Source organism: Aethalodelphis obliquidens, unplaced genomic scaffold (genome assembly GCF_003676395.1).
Source record: "Aethalodelphis obliquidens isolate GAN/ISIS:26980383/991018 unplaced genomic scaffold, ASM367639v1 scaffold41, whole genome shotgun sequence".
NCBI classification, from domain to species: Eukaryota; Metazoa; Chordata; class Mammalia; order Artiodactyla; family Delphinidae; genus Aethalodelphis; species Aethalodelphis obliquidens.
Genome location: NW_020837985.1, coordinates 17,530,317 through 17,548,906, shown reverse-complemented (window position 1 = coordinate 17,548,906; position 18,590 = coordinate 17,530,317). Strand labels below are relative to the sequence as shown.

Genomic DNA, 18,590 nt, shown 5'->3' with positions numbered 1-18,590 from the left:
TTGCGGCGCACAGGCTTCTCTCTTCTCTAGTCGTGGCGTGCAGGTTTTTCCCTTCTCTAGTTGTGGCACGCGGGCTCCAGGGCATGTGGGCTCTGTAGTTGTGGCGTGTGGGTTCCAGAGTGCGTGGGCTCTGTAGTTTGCAGCATGCAGGCTCTCTAGTTGAGGCGTGCGAGCTTAGTTGCCCCATGGCATGTGGGATCTTAGTTCTCTGACCAGGAATCGAACCTGCATCACCTGCATTGGAAGGCGGATTCTTTACCACTGGACCACCAGGGAAGTCCCTCTGAGAGCTTTTATAAACCAACACATGCTCAACGGTGGCCCTGCCCCTTGGGCCCACCTGTCACTACCTGGCATAGAGGCGGCTGCTTCTGATGCGCCCGCAGAGGCTCGTGTGCCTGAACATACGTAAGGGGATTGTGCTGGTGACTCCAGTGTGTCAGGCTCCTGTCTCTCACGCCCCCGGAGCCACACCCAGGTTGTGGGGGGCAACTCCCGTGTGCCGTTTCTGCTGTGATGGACATGTGGCAGTTTCCCGTTGCGGCTGCTGGGAATGCCATGTGCAGGCCTTGGTGAGCGGCCATGTGGCCTCTGCTGGCCCCGGCAGCCCTGGATGACAGGGCCTCGGGGTACGTGCAGCCTAGGAAGTGCTGCCAACCCAGTTGGAGGGTGTTAACCTGCGCCCTGCAGCCGGTGAGCCTCCACACTCTGGCCAGCGTGGGGTAGGTTTACTTTTCCATGCTAGCCATTCTGGTGGGCACGCTAGTGTCCCATTATGCTTTTAATTAGCATTTCCCGATGACTAATGAGGTGGAGCACACTTCTGTGTGTTTATTAGTCATTTAGATTTTTGTTGTTGTTAAGTGTGCTTTCAAGTCTTTTGTCCTTTTTTCTATTGATTGTGGTTCTTTCTTATTTATTTCTAGGAATCTTTTATATGTTCTGGAAATAGTCCTTTGTCAGATCAGACCATGTACACACATTTATGTAATGTATTATACATATTCTATGCATCAAATATCTCCTACCCTGCATTTGTCTTTTCTCTTGTAATGGAAAAAATTTATTTTTAAAAATTTTATTCGTCTTCCCTGGTGGCGCAGTGGTTGAGAGTCCACCTGCCGATGCAGGGGACACGGGTTCGTGCCCCGCCGGGAGGATCCCACATGCCACGGAGCGGCTGGGCCCGTGAGCCATGGCCGCTGAGCCTGCGCGTCCAGAGCCTGTGCTCCGCAACGGGAGGCCACAGCAGTGAGAGGCCTGCGTACCACAAAAAAAAAAACAACAAAAAATTATCGAAGTAGAGTTGATTTACAATGCTGTGTTAATTTCTGCTGTACAGCAAAGTGATTCAGTTATACATATATATATATTCTTTTTCATATTCTTTTCCATTATGGTTTATCTCAGGATATTGAATATAGTTCCCTGTGCTCTACAGTAGGACCTTGTTGTTTGTCCATTCATTATATACTAGTTTGCATCTGCTCATCCCAAACTCCCAGTCCTTCCCTCCCCCACCCCACCCCCTTTGCCAACACAAGTCTGTTCTCTATGTCTGTGAGTCTGTTTCTGTTTCGTAAATAAGTTCATTTGTGTCGTATTTTAGATTCCACATACAAGTAATATCATATGGTATTCGTCTTTCTCTTTCTGACTGACTTCGCTTAGTATGAAAACCTCTAGGTCCATCCATGTTGCTGCAAATGGCATTATTTCATTCTTTTTTATGGCTGAGTAATATTCATAATGGTAAAAATTTATAAGCAGAGGTTCTTAATATTATAGTCCAATTTGTTAATGTTTCTTTTGTGGTTAGTGACTTTTTGTGTCTGATTATGTGCACCTACTCTAAAACCACAAAGATTTTCTTCTACATTTTTCCTAAAAGTCTTACTGTCTTACTTTTAATGTTCAGAGCATCGGTTTACCTAGAATTGAGTTTAATGTATTGGATGAGGTAGGGGTCAAGGTCCATTGTTTCCCATGTGTAAATCGTGTCAATGCAGCACCGTTTTTGAACAGCCCCCTCTGTCCTAAATCTGGGGGCCTTGCGTGTGCATAGGTCACCCTTGAGTGTTGCCCAGTCCAGGGCGTGCCATGTGCCTCTCGCTTGTGGACACGGTAGCGCCAGGTGGGTAGTGCCGTCCCTGTTTACCAGGCGAGAACACTGCTCTCAGAGGGGGCAGGCAGCTTGCCTAGGGCCAGCTGGCGAGGGGGTCTGGATGCCCTCCGCGGGGGCTGGGCAGGGGCCGGATCCCGGCTGGGGTTCAGGGTCGGGCGCGGGAAGCTCAGAAACCAGCTCAGGCAGGAGTGTGCCTCATTCTCGCCGGCGACCTGGGCCATGAGGGGCCAGGCTGGGAGTTACTGTTTCGCCAAATACCCAAAGGCGTGATAATGTGGCTTCTGCTCTCAGGGCGGTGCCTTCCCGACTGCTGCTGAGGGCATCCCACTGACCTGCTGACATCCGTCCACCTGGGTCCTCAGGAAAAGGCTGCGATGTCCCAGACGCAGGACTACGAATGCGAGAGCCATCATGCTGGCCTGCAGGAGCCTCGGCTTTCAGGATCTAGCACGAGGTAAGGAGGCTGACTTACCGGGGGCCAGCGAAGCAGGAGGCTTCTCCTCGGCTTGTCAGTGCTGTCCTGCCTGCTTACGCGGCCTGGCCCCACTCTCCTCCACGAGGAGCTGTGTGCTGCCTTCTGAATCTGGCTTCCCCGGGGAGCCCCACCTCCTGTCGCCAACGGGCTGCAGAGCAGGGAGGGCTTCTCCTCAGGCAGTGGACACCCTGCCAGCCCTCAGCTGGGCCCAGCCCCTTAGGCGCCCTCTGGGCATCCACGCGGAGGCAGGCGGCCACAGATGATCACTTGCGTTTTTCTAATTTATGGCTTTGTTTGGGAATAATTCCACAAGTTGCACGAACAGGAAGAGTGCTCTGAGCATCAGGTCCCCTTACCCAGATTCATGCTCTGTGCCGCCGTGCGGCCGCTGCTCCTTCCACAGACAGCACTGTTCTGAGTCATCTGGGGGGACACGCACATCCAGCCCCGTGTTTGCTCACATCTCCCGGGACAGGAGGCGCCATGCGTAAATCTGTGCGATGGGAAGCACCCGCCTCCTGTACCGCCTGGTCCGGCTTTGGCCGCTGGCTCCTTGCCGTCCTTCGTGGCATTTCCGGCCCCTCCAGCGCCGCTTACCCCGAGTCTGCTGCACGTCTCCTTTGTGTTTTGTAACCTGGAAGATTTCCACTTCCTTCCTCTGCCTTTTGCGACATAGACACTTTTTCAGGGAAGCCACCCTTGTTAAGATAGAGCACTCGGGGGCTTCCCTGGTGGCGCAGTGGTTGGGGGTACGCCTGCCGATGCGGGGGACGCGGGTTCGTGCCCCGGTCCGGGAAGATCCCACATGCCGCGGAGCGGCTGGGCCCGTGAGCCATGGCCGCTGAGCCTGCGCCTCCGGAGCCTGTGCTCCACGATGGGAGAGGCCACAACAGTGAGAGGCCCACGTACCGCAAAAAAAAAAAGAGCACTCGGGTTGGTTTTTCCGATGATTTCTGAGCAGAGTGTGTCCTTCTGCAGGTTCACGGCCACCTGCCGCCCACCTGCTCTCGGGACAGTGGCTGTTTGCCTCACTGCCGTGCTCCTCGCCAGTTTCGGGGCTTCCACCGTTTCTTCCTCGACCTGGGCCTTCCTGGGATGGGTGCAGAGCTGGATGCCTTCCCAGCCACGGCACCCGGTCCACACCGGCCGGCCGGTGCCCCCTGTCCCTCGGGAGCAAGAGCCCCTCCTCCCCATCGCTGTGTTCACTTGTGGATCCCTGTCAGTGTGGAATCACAAAGTCCGTTCTGCTTTCCGTGGTTTGTCGTTCATCCCGCACTTCATGACTTGGTGCTCTGCTGTACCAGATGTGCTGGTGAGACTCCTCCAGGGTGGCCCTGGTGATTCCTGGTGGCTTCCCCGGGCTCCAGGTGCATCCTGGGCTGCCTCCCCCCACCCCCCGTCAGCTGTTTCTCTGAGGGGCCCCGTTCCCCAAGGGAAGACGAGGGTCTAAGGACCAGTGCGTGTGCTCGTGGCTCCTGCGACGTGTGTGTTTCTTGACCCTTTAAGCAGAAGGGCTAGAAGCGCTGAGTTTGCGTGGACGTCTCCGGTCGCGGCCGGCCCTTTTCTGAGGTGTTTTCTTGCCGCCTCCCGTACCACCGTCCTGCGCCTCCTCCAGGAGAGCCCTGTTTCCAGGAGCCGCAGTGCAATGACTCGTTTGTTCAACTGCCAGTGTGTCCAAGATGGTTTCAAAGTCGCTTGCCCATTCTGCTCCAGAGTCGTGTGTGTGTCTGTGTGTGTGTGTGTGTATACATACACATACTAGAAAAACGTCCAGGACTTAGTTCACGCCCACACGCACCCTTCCCCCAGCAGCAGGGTTGGGGTCTGGTCCTGTGCTCACACCGGGTTAGCTTGCTTCTCCCTCTTGTGGTTGTGATGTTCATCGAAATACAGTTGCGTCCATTTGTTTCAGTTTGAGGTTTTTTCCTCTCCCTTTCCATTCTTATTGATTTAATTTTGTTTTGGTTTGTTTCGGTTTGGTGTTTTTGGACGTGCCCACTCGGCTTATGGGATCTTAGTTCCCCAACCAGGGATTGAACCTCGGCCCCCGGCAGTGCAAGCGCCGAGTCTTAACCCCTGGACTGCCAGGGAAGTCCCTAATTTTGTTTTTTAAACATGTAGACCCTTAACATGCTTTCAAAGGACAAAACTATTCAAAAGGTATTTATATGCAGAGAAGGGCCCCCCCAGACCTTCTCCGTGCCCCCACCTACCTCTTGCAGGAGGTTTTCTGGTTTATCTCCTACGTCTGTTTGGAAGGGTGCCCTGGACCTCGGGCCCCAGAGGTGGCCCCCTTTGCAGCCTCCTGGGTGTGGTGGCCCGCCAGCCCCGTGTTCAGTGTAGGTGTTTCCAGTTAGCGTGCACTTAGGAGTGATGCTGCGGTGAGCGCCTGGTGCTTGTGTCATTTTGTTTTCTTGGCGGTGTGTCTTCAGGGAGATCGGGGTAGGGGTTGCTGGGCTGGAGATGTCGTGCCCTCACGTGCCCTCCGTGGGGCCCTGCACGCTGCCCCTGTCTGCCCACAGCCTCCCCCAGGACAAGGCTCGGGCCTGGATGTGGTGCCTGGGGGCTGGGGCCCTCAGTGTGGCGTGGGTTTTATGTCTGATGCCAGGTGAAGTGGGACATTTCACATATGTTATTTACTTTAAGAATTGTCTGTTCTTATCTTTCGCCCATTTTCCTATAGTATATTTGTTTTCTTCTTGTTCAAATTTATGTATTAAGTATATGAACCTTTTATCTGTAATTTATATTGCACGTATTTAATATTCTCACCAAATGTGTCCAGAGAAACCAAATCTCTTTTACTTTCCAATTTACTGATCTTTTTTTAGTGCCTCTGGGTTCTTAGTCACTGCTAGGCGTGAGCTTCCTGTGTGTGGCGTGAGCTAGGGGCCCTCCTGCCCAGAGACCTCAGCTTCCAGCACCGTTTGCTGGAGAGGCTGCCCCTTCCCTGGTGAACGGTCCTGCCTCTCCTGTTGCAGGATCCCCACTGCAGGGGCTGTGCTTGGTCACACTCGCCTCCCTTTCACCTGGCAGATTGCCTGGGACATACTTGGCACTCGTGAGGCTCTCCCCGGAAGTAAGTATTTGAACAGGTCATTGTCTGCGAGCAAACATCTCCAGGACTTGGAGGAAAGAGGCAGGTCGTCCACGCAGCCTGCCCGGCCCACAGGGAGAGGCCGCGGCTGGCGTCACACCCAGGAAACCACTGTCATCTTGAATCTTCCAGCTCTTTCCCCAAATGGCTCATCGTTTCCTACCCAATTCATGTTAGACATCGTCGCCATATAAATCTCCCTCGAACTCCATCGATGGTGTGGGTGGGTCACTGTGATCAGTCTGTCACCCACAGGTCCCGACCCTTCCTACTGGCAGGGAAGCCCCAGAGTGGTTTCAGCACCGTTCCTCCATCACGTGCCCGGGGACCAAGCATTCTTAGGCTCTGCAGCCCCCACTGACCGGGTGCTAGGTGTGGACAGCACCGACCTCGGGGACGAGGTCTGCCCTCCCCTCCCTGCCATGGGGTCTGCTCGGGCCCCGCTCGCTCCCGGCCCTCCCCAGGCTCCAGGTTCCAGCACATTCTCTGCCCCCTGGGTCCCTGGGGGACTTGGTTCAGTGCCGTAGGGAGCGCCCAGAACGTTCTTCTGAAAAGGCGGGGTCCTGCCCACGTGCACACAGGGATGCGCTGAAAAGGGAACAGATGCTTTTCTTTATTCAGAGAGAATTATCGCCATTAAATTCATTTGAAAACGTATTTAGAGCAAAAATAAGAATTGTTATCACTTCCGTGGGGCTCAGAGTGTCCAGTCCAGTGCTTTCTGAGCATCTCTGCTGGGTCAGCCCTTCCTTGGGTAGCGTCTGCCTTTTGTCCCAGCCGATCCCATGCCGCGGCCCAAGGGGAGAGCAGGCGGTCAGCTGAGGGCAATCTCGGAACCTCAGGGCTTCCTTCCTCACGGGAGCAAGACCCCCAGCTCCTGGCCTGGTCTCCAGGCGCCTTCGTCCCTGGGTGGGGGGCGCCCTCGGGCAGTGCCCGCCAGCTTCCAAGCCTGGTGGCACCCGTATCCTCTGGCTGAATGCGGGGTGCCCGCTGAGCTGCGCTGGCGGTGCCTTCCATCCTAGGGCAGTGCAGGCGGCCGCAGCTTCCTGGTTAAAAGTACCCAGTTCCCAAAGTTAGAAGTTTGCTCCGTCTTCTGTGTGGACAATGGCCAGCTGGCGGCCATGGGGATCCAGGCAGGAGGGGGCGAGAGGACAGGAGGGTGTGAGAGGGCCACACACTCCCACCAGGCAGAGAAGCAGGGCAGGGGCTGGTCCACTCAGTGCCGCGAGGTCTGCCTCCTGTCCTCTACGTCTAGGACACCGCCTCACGGCCTCTGTCCCTCGAGCCGTCTGACCCCAGGATGCCCACCCAGCCCTGCTCCTCCCGCCCCTGCTCCTCCCGCTACAGGATGGCAGGTTAGGCAGCGGTCCCACATGGGCAAGCACGGAGCCCCAGTGCCCTCCCCCACTGAGAGCTGCCCAGTGTGACCGCAGGTAGAGGGAGACGGGAGGGCTGCAGCTCGGAGAGAGAGGGGGCTCACTGGCTGGATGACCGGGGAGGGGGGAGGCCGCTCAGACGTAGCCAAGCCCCCAGGCCGGGCCCACTTCGCACTTCCTCCTCCAGCCCTGAGGATCCTCAGGGCTCTCCCTCTTTCCTGCTCCCTCCTCATCTCCTGCCCTCTCTGTGGCTCCACACCATTCAGCTGCTGTGCCCTGCCCACTATGCTAGCCTGCCTTGGCTCAGCTGGCTTCCAGAAATGACTGTGGACCCAGAAGGAGGCCCTAGAGCCTGCAGGGCTGCTGTGGGGCAGGTGTGTGTGTGTGTGTGTGTGTGTGTGCGCTTCAGCAGAGGGCAAGGAGCAGGGTGCCTCCCCTTCTCTCCGAAGCCCTGGAAGCTCCTGACCATCCCAGTGGTGGTGAGGACCAGGCCCATCACAGAGTCCAGGAACAGTGGACACGGTGCATCCACACTGCAGAGCAGTGCATGGCATTTAAGATTGTTGTTTGTTGAAACTTGGAAGCAGAATAAAAAATGCTCCTTGTCAGCTGGAGCACACCCTGATAATCAAACACATCGGCATCATAATTGCCTTGTTCTGAATAGCTTTAATTTACACTCTTAAAAAAAAAAAGGCCTTACGTGGATGGAAGCCCTCTCCTTGGGGTGGGGGGTGCTCGGGGGGCCTCTGGGGGGAACCATCTCCGCTTTTGACTGGGGCATCACAGTAACGGTGGAGTCCGCTTCTGCTGCAGGTGGACGGGTGCTGGTGGCCTGCAGTGGCTGCTGCTAAGAGCCGCCAGGGCATCCTGTAGGGACCTGGCACCTGGCTGGGAGGAGTGTGGGCAGTGCACGTGGTCCGGGCCCTCTGAGGACAGGGGGCCAGAACCCAGGGCATCCCTAATGTGGGGCCAGCAGAGAGGGGCCAGTTGGAAGACCCCCAGCACTCCCAGGGCTGGGCTCTAATGAGCGTGTAGAAAATCAGAAGTGGGTGGAATTTAGGTATGCGTCGGTTTTATAAGTGACAAGATTTCTTGCTTTTGAGGCAGGCAGATACGAGGACGGGTCTGGTGCTGGATGAGCCATTCTGCAGACACGGGACGCAGGGCGGGTGGCCCGATGGGCAGGATATTCGCACCCTAACGCTGCCGCCCCTCTCCCCAGGCTGGAGTGGGTGGAGATCATCGAGCCGCGCACGCGCGAGCGCATGTACGCCAACCTGGTCACGGGCGAGTGCGTGTGGGACCCGCCGGCCGGCGTGCGCATCAAGCGCACCAGCGAGAACCAGTGGTGGGAGCTCTTCGACCCCAACACGTCGCGCTTCTACTACTACAACGCCACCACCCAGCGCACGGTGTGGCACCGGCCGCAGGACTGCGACATCATCCCCCTGGCCAAGCTGCAGACCCTGAAGCAGAACACCGACTCCCCCAGAGCCTCGGCTGAGAACAGCCCTGGGAGGGGCAGCAGCGTCAGCCACGACGGCAGCACCAGCTCGTCCCTGGAGCCCGAGCTGGATGCCGGCGACAAGGTGCAGGAGAGTGTGGGGCGAGCCAGCCGGCAGGCCGTGCTCGGGGCGGTGAAGGAGGAGAGCGGCAGGTGAGGCCGGGCCGGACGCGGGGGGTGCAGGGGCCGCGGGGGCCGCAGCAGCCTGCCTCCTGGGGGTGGGACCCTGTGCAGGGAGGAAGGGCCGCGCTCCCCTGCCCCCGCTGGGGGCGGAGCCCGGCAGGCAGCGAGGGCTGCTCTGCTCCGCTCTCCGGACCGAGCGTGGCTTCGGGACCCCAGAGCCGCCCCGCAGAGTACGCGTGAGGAGGGGGTGCCTTCCCCAGGCAGACCAGCCTGTTGGTCTCGGGACGCAGATCCGTGGGGATCCGTACCACCTGGCACCGAGCACCCCTGCCCAGGCTTGACAGATCTCGCCAGCATCCTGGGAGGGAGGTGAGGGGGTCACCCCCGTTTTACAAAGGAAGGACTGAGGTGGTCGGCAGCGAGACGGAGCCCAGGAAGTGTCTGCCCTCTCCAGCGGCTGCCGTGGCTGTGTGCAGAGGTGACTGTTTGCCCTCCTGGACTGGAGAACAGTGAGGGCTTCCACCTCCTGCTGGCCTCGCACATCTGGACATCTCCCCCCAGCTCTTGTGGCCCACCCCAAGTGCCCATACCCCAGAGCCTGAACCCCGAGTACCCATCCCCCAGAGGCTGAACCCTGAGTGCCTGTACCCCAGAGCTGGCACTCAGCAGACCCTGTCCCAGGCCCCAGAGTCAACCCCAGGGCCCAGCTCTCAAGGGACCAAGTCCAGAAGGAATGGCCGGATGACACGTGCCCTGGAGAAAACAAACAGGCTGGAAGTTACCAGAAAGAAGCCAGGGAGGATCTGGAATTGGAGGCTGGGCGGGGACAGGGTGGCGGGAAAGGGGCTGGGCAGGCTGGGTTTCACTTGGGCACGGTGGAAATCACAAAGCAGTCGAAAGCCGACTTACACGGTGGGTCCATTTGCTTCTTGGAGAATGACGTGCCAGGCCAGGGACGGTGGCGTCGTGTGCCAAGGGTGCAGGGGGCAGACGGCAGAGGCGGACGTGCTGGGACTCGAGACTGACCGTGCTGCTCCCGTACAGCACGGGGAGCCGGACACGCGTGGGGGCAGGTCAGCGTGGGTGCTGGACACACACTGGGCTCGGGCCAGAGCCTGAGGCCTGGGCAGGTGGCCTGAGTGGGCTGACAGGCTGTTTGGGAGCTGTCCTCAGGAGCCAGAGCCCGGGATGAGCCCCAAGGAGGAAGCCAACGGCTGAGTTTTAAAAGCAGCCTTCCGCCCTTCTGGTGTCCTCATGGAGCTCAGGCGGGCTGCTTCCTCCCGCCCTGCAGATCTGACAGCCTTTGGGCTCAGATACCCTCCCGTTTGCCTTGGGTTGTGGTGGGTGCCGGCTCATCCTTGCAGTCAGGTGAAGGGACTGGACTCTTTAGGATTCTGTTGACCAACGTGTCCAGCACCCACGCCCGCTATCTGTGGGTGGGAGCGTCTTCTTTCCAAAAGCGTCCTGGGTGCAGCGTGGTGACTCAGATCATGGGGCGGCTTGGGATCGGGTTCCCACAGGAAGCCCTGTTCGGACATGGATTCGAATTGTGTTGGATTTGTGGGGAGTAGGCACCTTGATTATGTCACCTTATCCCATAGATGAAGGTGGTGCATTTTACACTTTTTTCCACAAAGGACTTGCATATGTTTTTAAGGTTTATTTTTAGGTACCATATAAAGTCATATGATCGTTACTGGTACACAGACAAGAATTTTTATTTGTCAGTCCTGTTTTTATACTTTTGCTGCACTCTCGTTAGTTTCAGTAGTGCTCACCGTCTGTCTCCCGGGTTGCCTGTGACACTGGCCAGCTGTCCCAAGCTGGCCAGCACTTTCACAGTGAGGATGAACCAGGGAGGGCTTGTCCCTGTGCTCAGGCTGCTGGCCTGCTGTCCGTGTAGCACTGTGACGCTGGCCTCAGGCTGCGTGACGCTGGCCTCAGGCAGCGGCGTCCCTCTCTATCATTAGGCTTTTTAGCATGAATGGATGTGGAACCTCATCCAGTACATTTTCTTAGTCTATTGTGGGTTGAATTTTGTCCCCCAAGAGATATGCTGAAGTCCTAATTCTCAGCACCTGTGAATGTGGCCTTATGGAGAAACAGGGCTGCTGCAGACATCATTAGCTAAGCTGAGATGGGGCCACCCTGGAGTGGGCAGGGCCCTAGTCCCGCAGGACTGGCATCCTTGCAAGAAGACAGAGATGCACAGGACAGTACCCTGACGGCCGAGGCAGAGGCTGGAGCCCTGTGGCCGCAAGCCGAGAGACGCCAAGGATGGCTGGCCCCACCGGAAGCTGGATGGGGGCCTGAACAGACTCCCTCCAAGCATCCAGGAGGAGCCGGCCCTGTTGGCACCTTGATCCTGGGCTTCCAGCCTCCAGGACCGTGAGAGAGTGAATGTCTGTTCTTCTAAGATGCCCACTTTGTGGTGCTGGCTTCAGCGGCCCCAGGCACTACTACAATCAGCATTTTTAAACAGTCGTCTCTCTCATGTGTTCCTGGGATACTCTGTGTAATTTTTAAAATAGATTCAGGTTGCGAATCTTTTATTTAGGATTTTTTTCCATGTTGATAAGTGAAAATGGCCTATACTTTTCTCCTTGTTCTGTGTGTCCTGGCTTTTTATCAACAGTGGGAGTGTTTCCTCTGAAACGTTGTCTGTTGCTAGAGTGTCTGGCAAAGAGCACTTGCTCACCAGCCAGGCCTGTGACCTGTGTGGATGGAGTTTTAACTACTGGTTTCTGTTCTTTACTGCTTGCAGGAATGTTCAGGCATTTACTGTCTGAAATCCTATTTTATGGAGGCCTGCTGATCTAAGTCACAGACACGTTGGCATAGGCTGCCCTGGTGCTGCCCCTTCCTTCGTGGACGTTTGTCCACACAGGCCCTTCGCTCCTGCTGCCGTGCCTTGTGCCGGTTCCTGGAGGATTTCCACGTGCTCAGTCTTCTCAGAGAACCCGCTCCGGCTCTCAAGAGCCTCTTTTATGTCACTGCTCTTCTATTTGTTGGACATTTTTTTCTCAGTCTTTTACTAACTTATTGTTGGAAACTTAACTCATCTATTTTCACTGTTTCTTCTGAAATGGACTTTTGAAGTCATGCTTCCCTCAGCATACTACTTTAGTTTTATTACACAACTCTTGGTATGTAGAATTTTCATTGTTCAATTTTAAATATTTTCTACTTTTAATTATGATTGCTTTTTTGACTCGTTTGTAATTTAGAAATGTCTTAATTTCCAAAACTGTAGGTTACTCTCCATTCTTGTTCTTGATTGTGAACTTAATTTCATTTTGGCCAGAAAGCATGATTTTTTTTTTTTTGAGACTTGCTTTGTAGCCTAAATCCTGAATTTTTATAAATGATTTCAGGACTACTTCAAAAATTTCTGTTCTCTGTTAGGTCCAGAGTTCTCTGTGTGTTTGTTAGGTCAAATCTGTTAATTGTGTCAATTGAGTTTCTTACTAATTTTTTGTCTACCTGATGTATCGATTCTGAGAGGTAAAGTCTCCCCACACGGTGGAACTGGTCTGTCCCTCCTTCCTGTCTCGCATTGCTGCTGCCTGTGTGTGGAAGCTGTGGGCTGGCTGCATATGGATTTGCAGTTAGGTGTCCTGATGCGTTTTTCCTTTGTCGTTACGTTGTCTACCTGCTGATGTTTTTTGCCTGAAGTGTGCTTTGGAACTGACGTCGGGCAGTTTCTCCATGGTTAGTATTTGCCTCTGAACGGCAGTCCTTTCCCATGCGCTTTAGGTGTGTTTCTCATCAGTAACCTGTAGGGTTAGGGTCATGCTTCACCCATTCCATCACCTGTCCTTGGTCTGGCGGGATGGTTGCGGGGGTGCTTCCTGGGGATCCCTGATACGGCGAGAGGATGTGGTTTACCATCCTCGTATCCTCCAGGCCCAGGCTCTTCCTGTCATCCTTCTTCCTGCATCGTCCCTGAACTGCTCCATGCGTGTGTCCACCGCCCAGCGTGTTCCTGTGCACGGGGGGCTGTGGGCTATGCTCCCGCCGCAGGACACTGCTCTTAAGCTGCGTGCACCCTGCAGCCCGGGGCAGCCCTGCACCTCCTCCTCTGTGCCCGGGGCCCGGGTGGGAGCGTTTGGGGTGAGTGACCGGCAGGGCGGCTCTGGACCGGGCTTACCCAGCAGATCTGGTCAGGCAGAATCTCGCAGACGTGAATCGGCTGCTTCTGCCTCTTGCACACTTTCTTCTGGAGCTGCTGGCTGGCGTCGGTGTGCAGGAGCCCTCCTGGACCCCAGGGCTCAGCTCCTCCCCTCGGCGTGCCTGCTGACTGGTCCCTGGTGTCCTTGATTTTGACGCAACCAAATTTGCCATTATTTTCGCCTTATGGTTTTTCTTTTTCTTTTTTTTTTATAATAAATTTGTTTATTTATTTTTGGCTGCGTTGGGTCTTCGTTGCTGTGCACGGGTTTCTCAAGTTGCGGCGAGGTGAGCGGGGGCTACTCTTGGTTCCGGTGCATGGGCTTCTCGTTGCAGTGGCTTCTCTTGTTGCAGAGCACGGGCTCTAGGCACACAGGCTTCAGTAGTTGCGGCGTGCAGGCTCAGTAGTTGTGGCTCGTGGGCTCTAGAGTGCAGGCTCAGTAGTTGTGGCGCACGGGCTTAGTTGCTCCGCGGCATGTGGGATCTTCCCGGACCAGGGCTCAAACCCATGTCCCCTGCATTGGCAGGCGGATTCTTAACCACTGCACCACCAGGGAAGCCTGTGGTTTGTTTTTAACGTTTTGCTTAGAAAGTTCTTTCTTGGCCTGGGCCCAGAGGTATTCGCTTATATGTCTTGTGTTAACTTTATAGTTTTCTCTTCCACGTGGAGGCCTAGGTCTGCCTGGTGCCACCTTCGCGTGTGGCCAGAAGGATCCTCGTTCCGTCTTCTCCCCGGCCCACCCGTGCCACCCGTCACTTTCTCTCCCTGCAGTGCCGTCAGTCTGCTCTTTGGGCACCACCCAAGCCTCGTGTGTGCTAGGAAGCGTCCCTGTCTCCTCTTTGTACTTAAGAGCATCTTAGCTAGTTGTGGGCTTCTTCTATCATTTAAATCCTAGAGTTCAGATTCCTCAGAAAACCCAGGGGGCTATTGCATGGACTACAGTATAGTGTAAACATAACTTTTTCTTTTCTTTTCTTTTTTTTTTTTTGTGGTACGCAGGCCTCTCACTGTTGTGGCCTCTCCAGTTGCGGAGCACAGGTTCCGGACGCGCAGGCTCAGCGGCCATGGCTCACGGGCCCAGCCGCTCTGCGGCATGTGGGATCTTCCCAGACCGGGGCACGAACCCGTGTCCCCTGCATCGGCAGGCGGACTCTCAACCACTGCGCCACCAGGGAAGCCCCTAAACATAACTTTTGTTTGCACTGAGATACCAGAACGTTCATGTGACTGGCTTTATTGTAGTGGTCTGGGACTAAACCTGCAGTACCTCTGAGGTTCACCAGTAGTTTGAGCTCAGAAAATATATCTGCTGCAAAACTGTGTGGGAATGGAGATCTTCTTGTTTTAATTTTTGTGGCACGGGAAGGAGATGATAGAACAGCCTCTGATATTATTTGTGACTCACGTTCACTGTAGTCAAGATGACTCTACTGCAGTCTCGGTATCTCATATGAGCTCTGTTTGCCTTATAATTTTAGGTTGAGTTCATTGAAAAACATTCTCAAATCTGAAAAAAAAACCCCTCATATTCAATGTTTGATGATAGTGGTCGAGTAGAGGTTTTTCTCAAACAGAAAATTTCAGTCTAGGTCGTGAGTTTTTTAAAAAACTGCAGTAAAACTTTCCCCTTTCAAGCTGTTAAACTGTTGTGTAGTAGGTCAAGTCGGAATGTTTCGCTTCTATTTCTGACAAAAATCCCTGGAACTGGTGATGGCAAAGTCCAGGAGAGCAGAGGAAGTTCTCAGCCGATGCTGCTGTCTCATGACTCGTGATGGGTTTGGTGTGTTCTGCAGAGCACCTGCCAATGAAGGGTACGGTGTGTACCCTTAAACACCCACCCTGGGCTTCCCTGGTGGTGCAGTGGTTGAGAGTCCGCCTGCCGATGCAGGGGACACGGGTTCGTGCCCCGGTCCGGGAAGATCCCACATGCCGCGGAGCGGCTGGGCCCGTGAGCCATGGCCGCTGAGCCTGCGCATCTGGAGCCTGTGCTCCACAACGGGAGAGGCCACAACAGTGAGAGGCTCGCGTACCGCAAACAAACAAAAAAAACACCCACCCTGTGCGGGCCTGTGGGTTCCCAGCTGAGCTTCTTCTGACATGCGTGTTTTAGCGTGATCAGTTGTTCACACATCTTAGCAGATTCCACTTCAGGTTGGGCTGCATTAGGTGTTTTCTCAGCTTCTTTGGCAGTACTTTCAGCTGCAGTTGCTCCACAAAGAGGATTCATGGAGGCCAGTTGCTCAGTCACTTCAGACTCAGTGTTGACTGCTTGAGTGAAGTAGCACCTGCAGAGCGGTGTCCGGAGCCCAGGGACCCTCTGATCCGTGGCTGCTGTCGCTGCTCTCACTGTCCTTGACTCTTCAAGACTGTCTGTGCCGAAAGGCTGGTAGTCTGACGCAGGTTTGTTTTCTCTGGACGCATAACTTTCGCTGCTGCGTCAACACAATTTAATAAACTCATCATTGGTGAACAGCATTCCTTGCTTTCCTTGCTTGGCTAACAAATGAGCCCCTTGGGAGCTTACTTGGTGTAAGGGTCCTTTCCGTTTTCATTTTGTGAAGTAATTCTGCTGCGATGAGGTTTCCATTTCGAACTCTGACTGTTGTGCACTTTGGGACATTGCAGTGCTTCCAGCAGGGCTGTGTGTCCTACCGACCCAGCAGCAAAGAGCCCGCATGCCACCGCGCCTGAAAGGCATAACGGTACATGCCCACTCTCTTCGTGGTGTGGCATTGTGGATAGGCAGGGTAGTAAAAGCGTCAGTGAAATGTCATGGGTCGGCCATGTGTGTGGCACTTAGGCCAATGAGGTGCAGCTGCATCGCCGGGCCTGCGCCACGCTGAGTGATGCAAGCACCTCCTGTGGTCTCTGCTGTGGCCTCCACGTCACTGTTGCAGATGAGCGAATGGGACTGTGTTCCCATGTCGTGTTCCTGACGGACACTGGAATTTGAACCTCGTGTAGTTTTCACATTTCACACACAAAAAAATTTTAATATATAAACATTCTTAGCTCACCTGCTATACAAAAACAGGCAGCAGGCTGGACGTGGCCCACAGGCTGTAGTTAGCTGCCCCCTGACCTGAAGGGGCGTGCAGGCTTCCTGGCATGGCCAGCCCACAGGGCCTGGTGGCCCGGCCTGAGCCCCTCTGTGTCCCCCTCCTCACCACCTGCTGCGTCTCAGCACAGTGGCCTCTTCCTGTTCCCGGGCTATGCCCAGCTCGACCCCTTGCTGGCCCACTTTCCTGTCCACAGCTCAGATGCGCCCCCCTAGAGAGCCATCCCTGGAGCTGTTTCCGGTCTGGTCCTACAGTGGCCTGAGGTTCTGGTTCGTTCTGCAGTGGACTGCACCCGGAGTGTGAGCCCTGTGGGAGCAGAAGTGTGTCTGCCTCACCTGCCTCAGGCTGCAGCCCCGGCCCAGGCCCAGCCGCAGCTCATCGGCCGGAGCCCCAGCTCTGAGGTGGACCTGGGCTGTAGTGGGCTATCCCTGTAGGAGGGCGGTGGGCCTCCAGTCCGTTCAATCCGTTCCACGTTCCCAAGAAATACTCAGATCAGATGAAGGGGACGACTTTGTGGGCAGGAGCTGTGGATGAGAAACTAAAAGGACAGCACCCACATTCTGGAAAGTGAAAGAAAGGCGCGTTATTTTTGATGTATCGTGTTTCTAAATGGTTGCACTTCTGTTCACGTCTCCGTTTTATTTTGCTGTGTTTCAGTTCCTCACCGTCAGGAGGTCTTCTTGAGAAGGACTATGAGATTTACCAGGACTACAGTGCGGACGGCCACCTTCTCCACTGCAGGTAGGGCCCCTGCCTCAGGCCTGGCCCTGTCTCCTGACCCGGGGATGGTTTTCCTGGCAGCTCTTCGGTGAGCTGGAGGAGAGTCTGGCTCAGCAGGACGTGCACAGCACGCAGGGCCCAGCCCCAGCCAGTGGAACGTGAGGAGAGGTCGTCAGGGCCACCAGCGCCGGGGCAGAGTGGCCCCAGGCCCGCGTGGCAGCTGCCAGTCACTGCGCAGTTTGGGGAGCTGTTGAGTCTGTGGTACCGGCCCTGGCCCCTGGCAGACTCCTCGGGGGCTCTTCAGCATGTGGTCTCCCTGGGAGCTCCGGGCCACACATCGGAGTGTTTCCCCGGCCACGTGGGGAAGACTGGTGCCAGCCGAAGGGAAGGGAGGAGGCTCGCCTCCCTCGGCCCTGGGTTGGCCTTGCAGGGTGTTGGGGTTTCTGGATACGACCCTCAGGACCCTGGGCACAGCAGCCGTCGGTCTGGGCAGGGGCCATCCCTTGGTCAGCTCGTGTGTCCAGGCTGGAGGAGCACCTGCCCTGCAGCCGAGGGGGGCCGGGCCGGGTGCCCCCAGCACAGGCCAGCAGGATTCATGTGAATTGTGGAGGGGTTTGCAGGTGCGAGGGGCCTCTGGCAGTCTGCTCAGTTTAGAGATTGAGCTTGCAAGTGGTGACCGGGCTCGTTGATGTGGTAAGGGATCTGGGCCTGCGTGGGGCCAGTGGTGTGGTGGTGTCCACAGATGTGTTTTGTGGCCTCCCATGTTCTCCTTGGTAAAGGGGTGCGGTGGCTGACGGGCAGGGCCTCACCCCGGCTGCAGGGCAGGGCAGGTCCCCGGACGTGTTTCTTCCCGGGCAGTGAGTCCTGCTCTTGCCGGCTGCGCATCACAGCCCTGGGCCCTGCGGGACGCACGTGCCACCTGCTCTGTGGTGGCCCGGCACTGCCCTGGCCCTGCCATCCCGGTGCCACCTGGGCCGGGCGTGAGAGCAGCTTCCTCAGCCAGACAGAGTGGGAAGGACTGTTGAGGAGGGGGGCCGTGTGCCAGCGGCTGTGCAGCCCGGTGCAGGGCATGTCAGGGGCCTGCGGTTTGCTGGGTGGTCAGAGGACCACGTGGCTCCGGTTTTCTGACGTGGTCTCTTCTTGTTGCGCGTGAGCTGCACCCGCATCTCGGGCAGAGGCTTCCCTCCAGACCCACGCGGCAGCCGTCCCAGCCCCGCTTCCCTGCTGCCCTTTGCCGGTTCTGGGGGCCGCATGTGGAGCAGCGCTTCCCTGAGGAGGCGTCTCCTCCTTCTTTGGAGAACAGGCGACTGCCCTGAGCTGAGCGGAGGCCCCGCCCGCCCGCTCCAGCACTTCCCCGGGCGTGGGAGGCCGCCTCTCCCCTCGTGGCCGGAAGCCTTCTCGGAACAAGGGCGTGGGGCGGCGTCTCTCGCCTGGGTGCCTCCGCCCGAGCAGAGCCAACAGGGTGTTAGGGGTCGAGAGAGAAGCATGGGACTCCTGGTCTGGGGAGCCATGAGGAGACGGAGGGGCCGGCGGGGCGGGAGCCTAGAGGGGGCGCGGTGGGGGCCCTGCGAGGCTGCGGGGCTGCGAGGGGCCGGCCTGTGGGGCAGGAAGTGAGGCCGCCTGCGCGGGGGCGGGTGGTTGAGGCCGGCGTCTGCTCTGTGACCCAGGCGGCCCTCGTTTCCCGGTAAGACAGGGAGCCCGTGACCCCGGGGCCTGCCTTGGGGATGGAGTCAGAGGCTCCTGTGCGGGTGACCCGCCCTCAGCCAGGGGTGCCGTCTGCCGGGCACCTTCCTTCCTGCTGCCCCGTTCCGGCCTCTGCCCTGACTCGATGGAAGCCCTCTGGGCCCTGGAGTAGACTGTGCTCTGGACTCCGCCCGACACGACAACTCTCCCACACTCCTCATTCCGCAGCCGCAGCCCCGCCACCCTTGCCCCGC

The 18,590-nt window shown here is 56.6% G+C and overlaps 1 protein-coding gene across 14 annotated transcripts in view; it reads left to right on the top strand.

The window, feature by feature from the left end:
* ARHGAP39 (Rho GTPase activating protein 39) overlaps nt 1–18,590 on the top strand; it is a 73,372-nt gene that overhangs the window by 32,379 nt on the left and 22,403 nt on the right. For 13 of the 14 annotated variants that reach the window (XR_003438307.1, XR_003438308.1, XM_027132143.1 and 10 more), the window contains 3 exons: nt 2,417–2,579; nt 8,299–8,733; nt 16,591–16,674. Coding sequence is in view for 12 of the 14 variants with exons in the window: in XM_027132143.1 (XP_026987944.1) it covers nt 2,500–2,579; nt 8,299–8,733; nt 16,591–16,674 (599 nt within the window). In the remaining 2 variants the exon portion in view is untranslated. The remainder of the gene's footprint in view (nt 1–2,416; nt 2,580–8,298; nt 8,734–16,590; nt 16,675–18,590) is intronic. The other variant, XM_027132146.1, reaches the window with a different exon arrangement.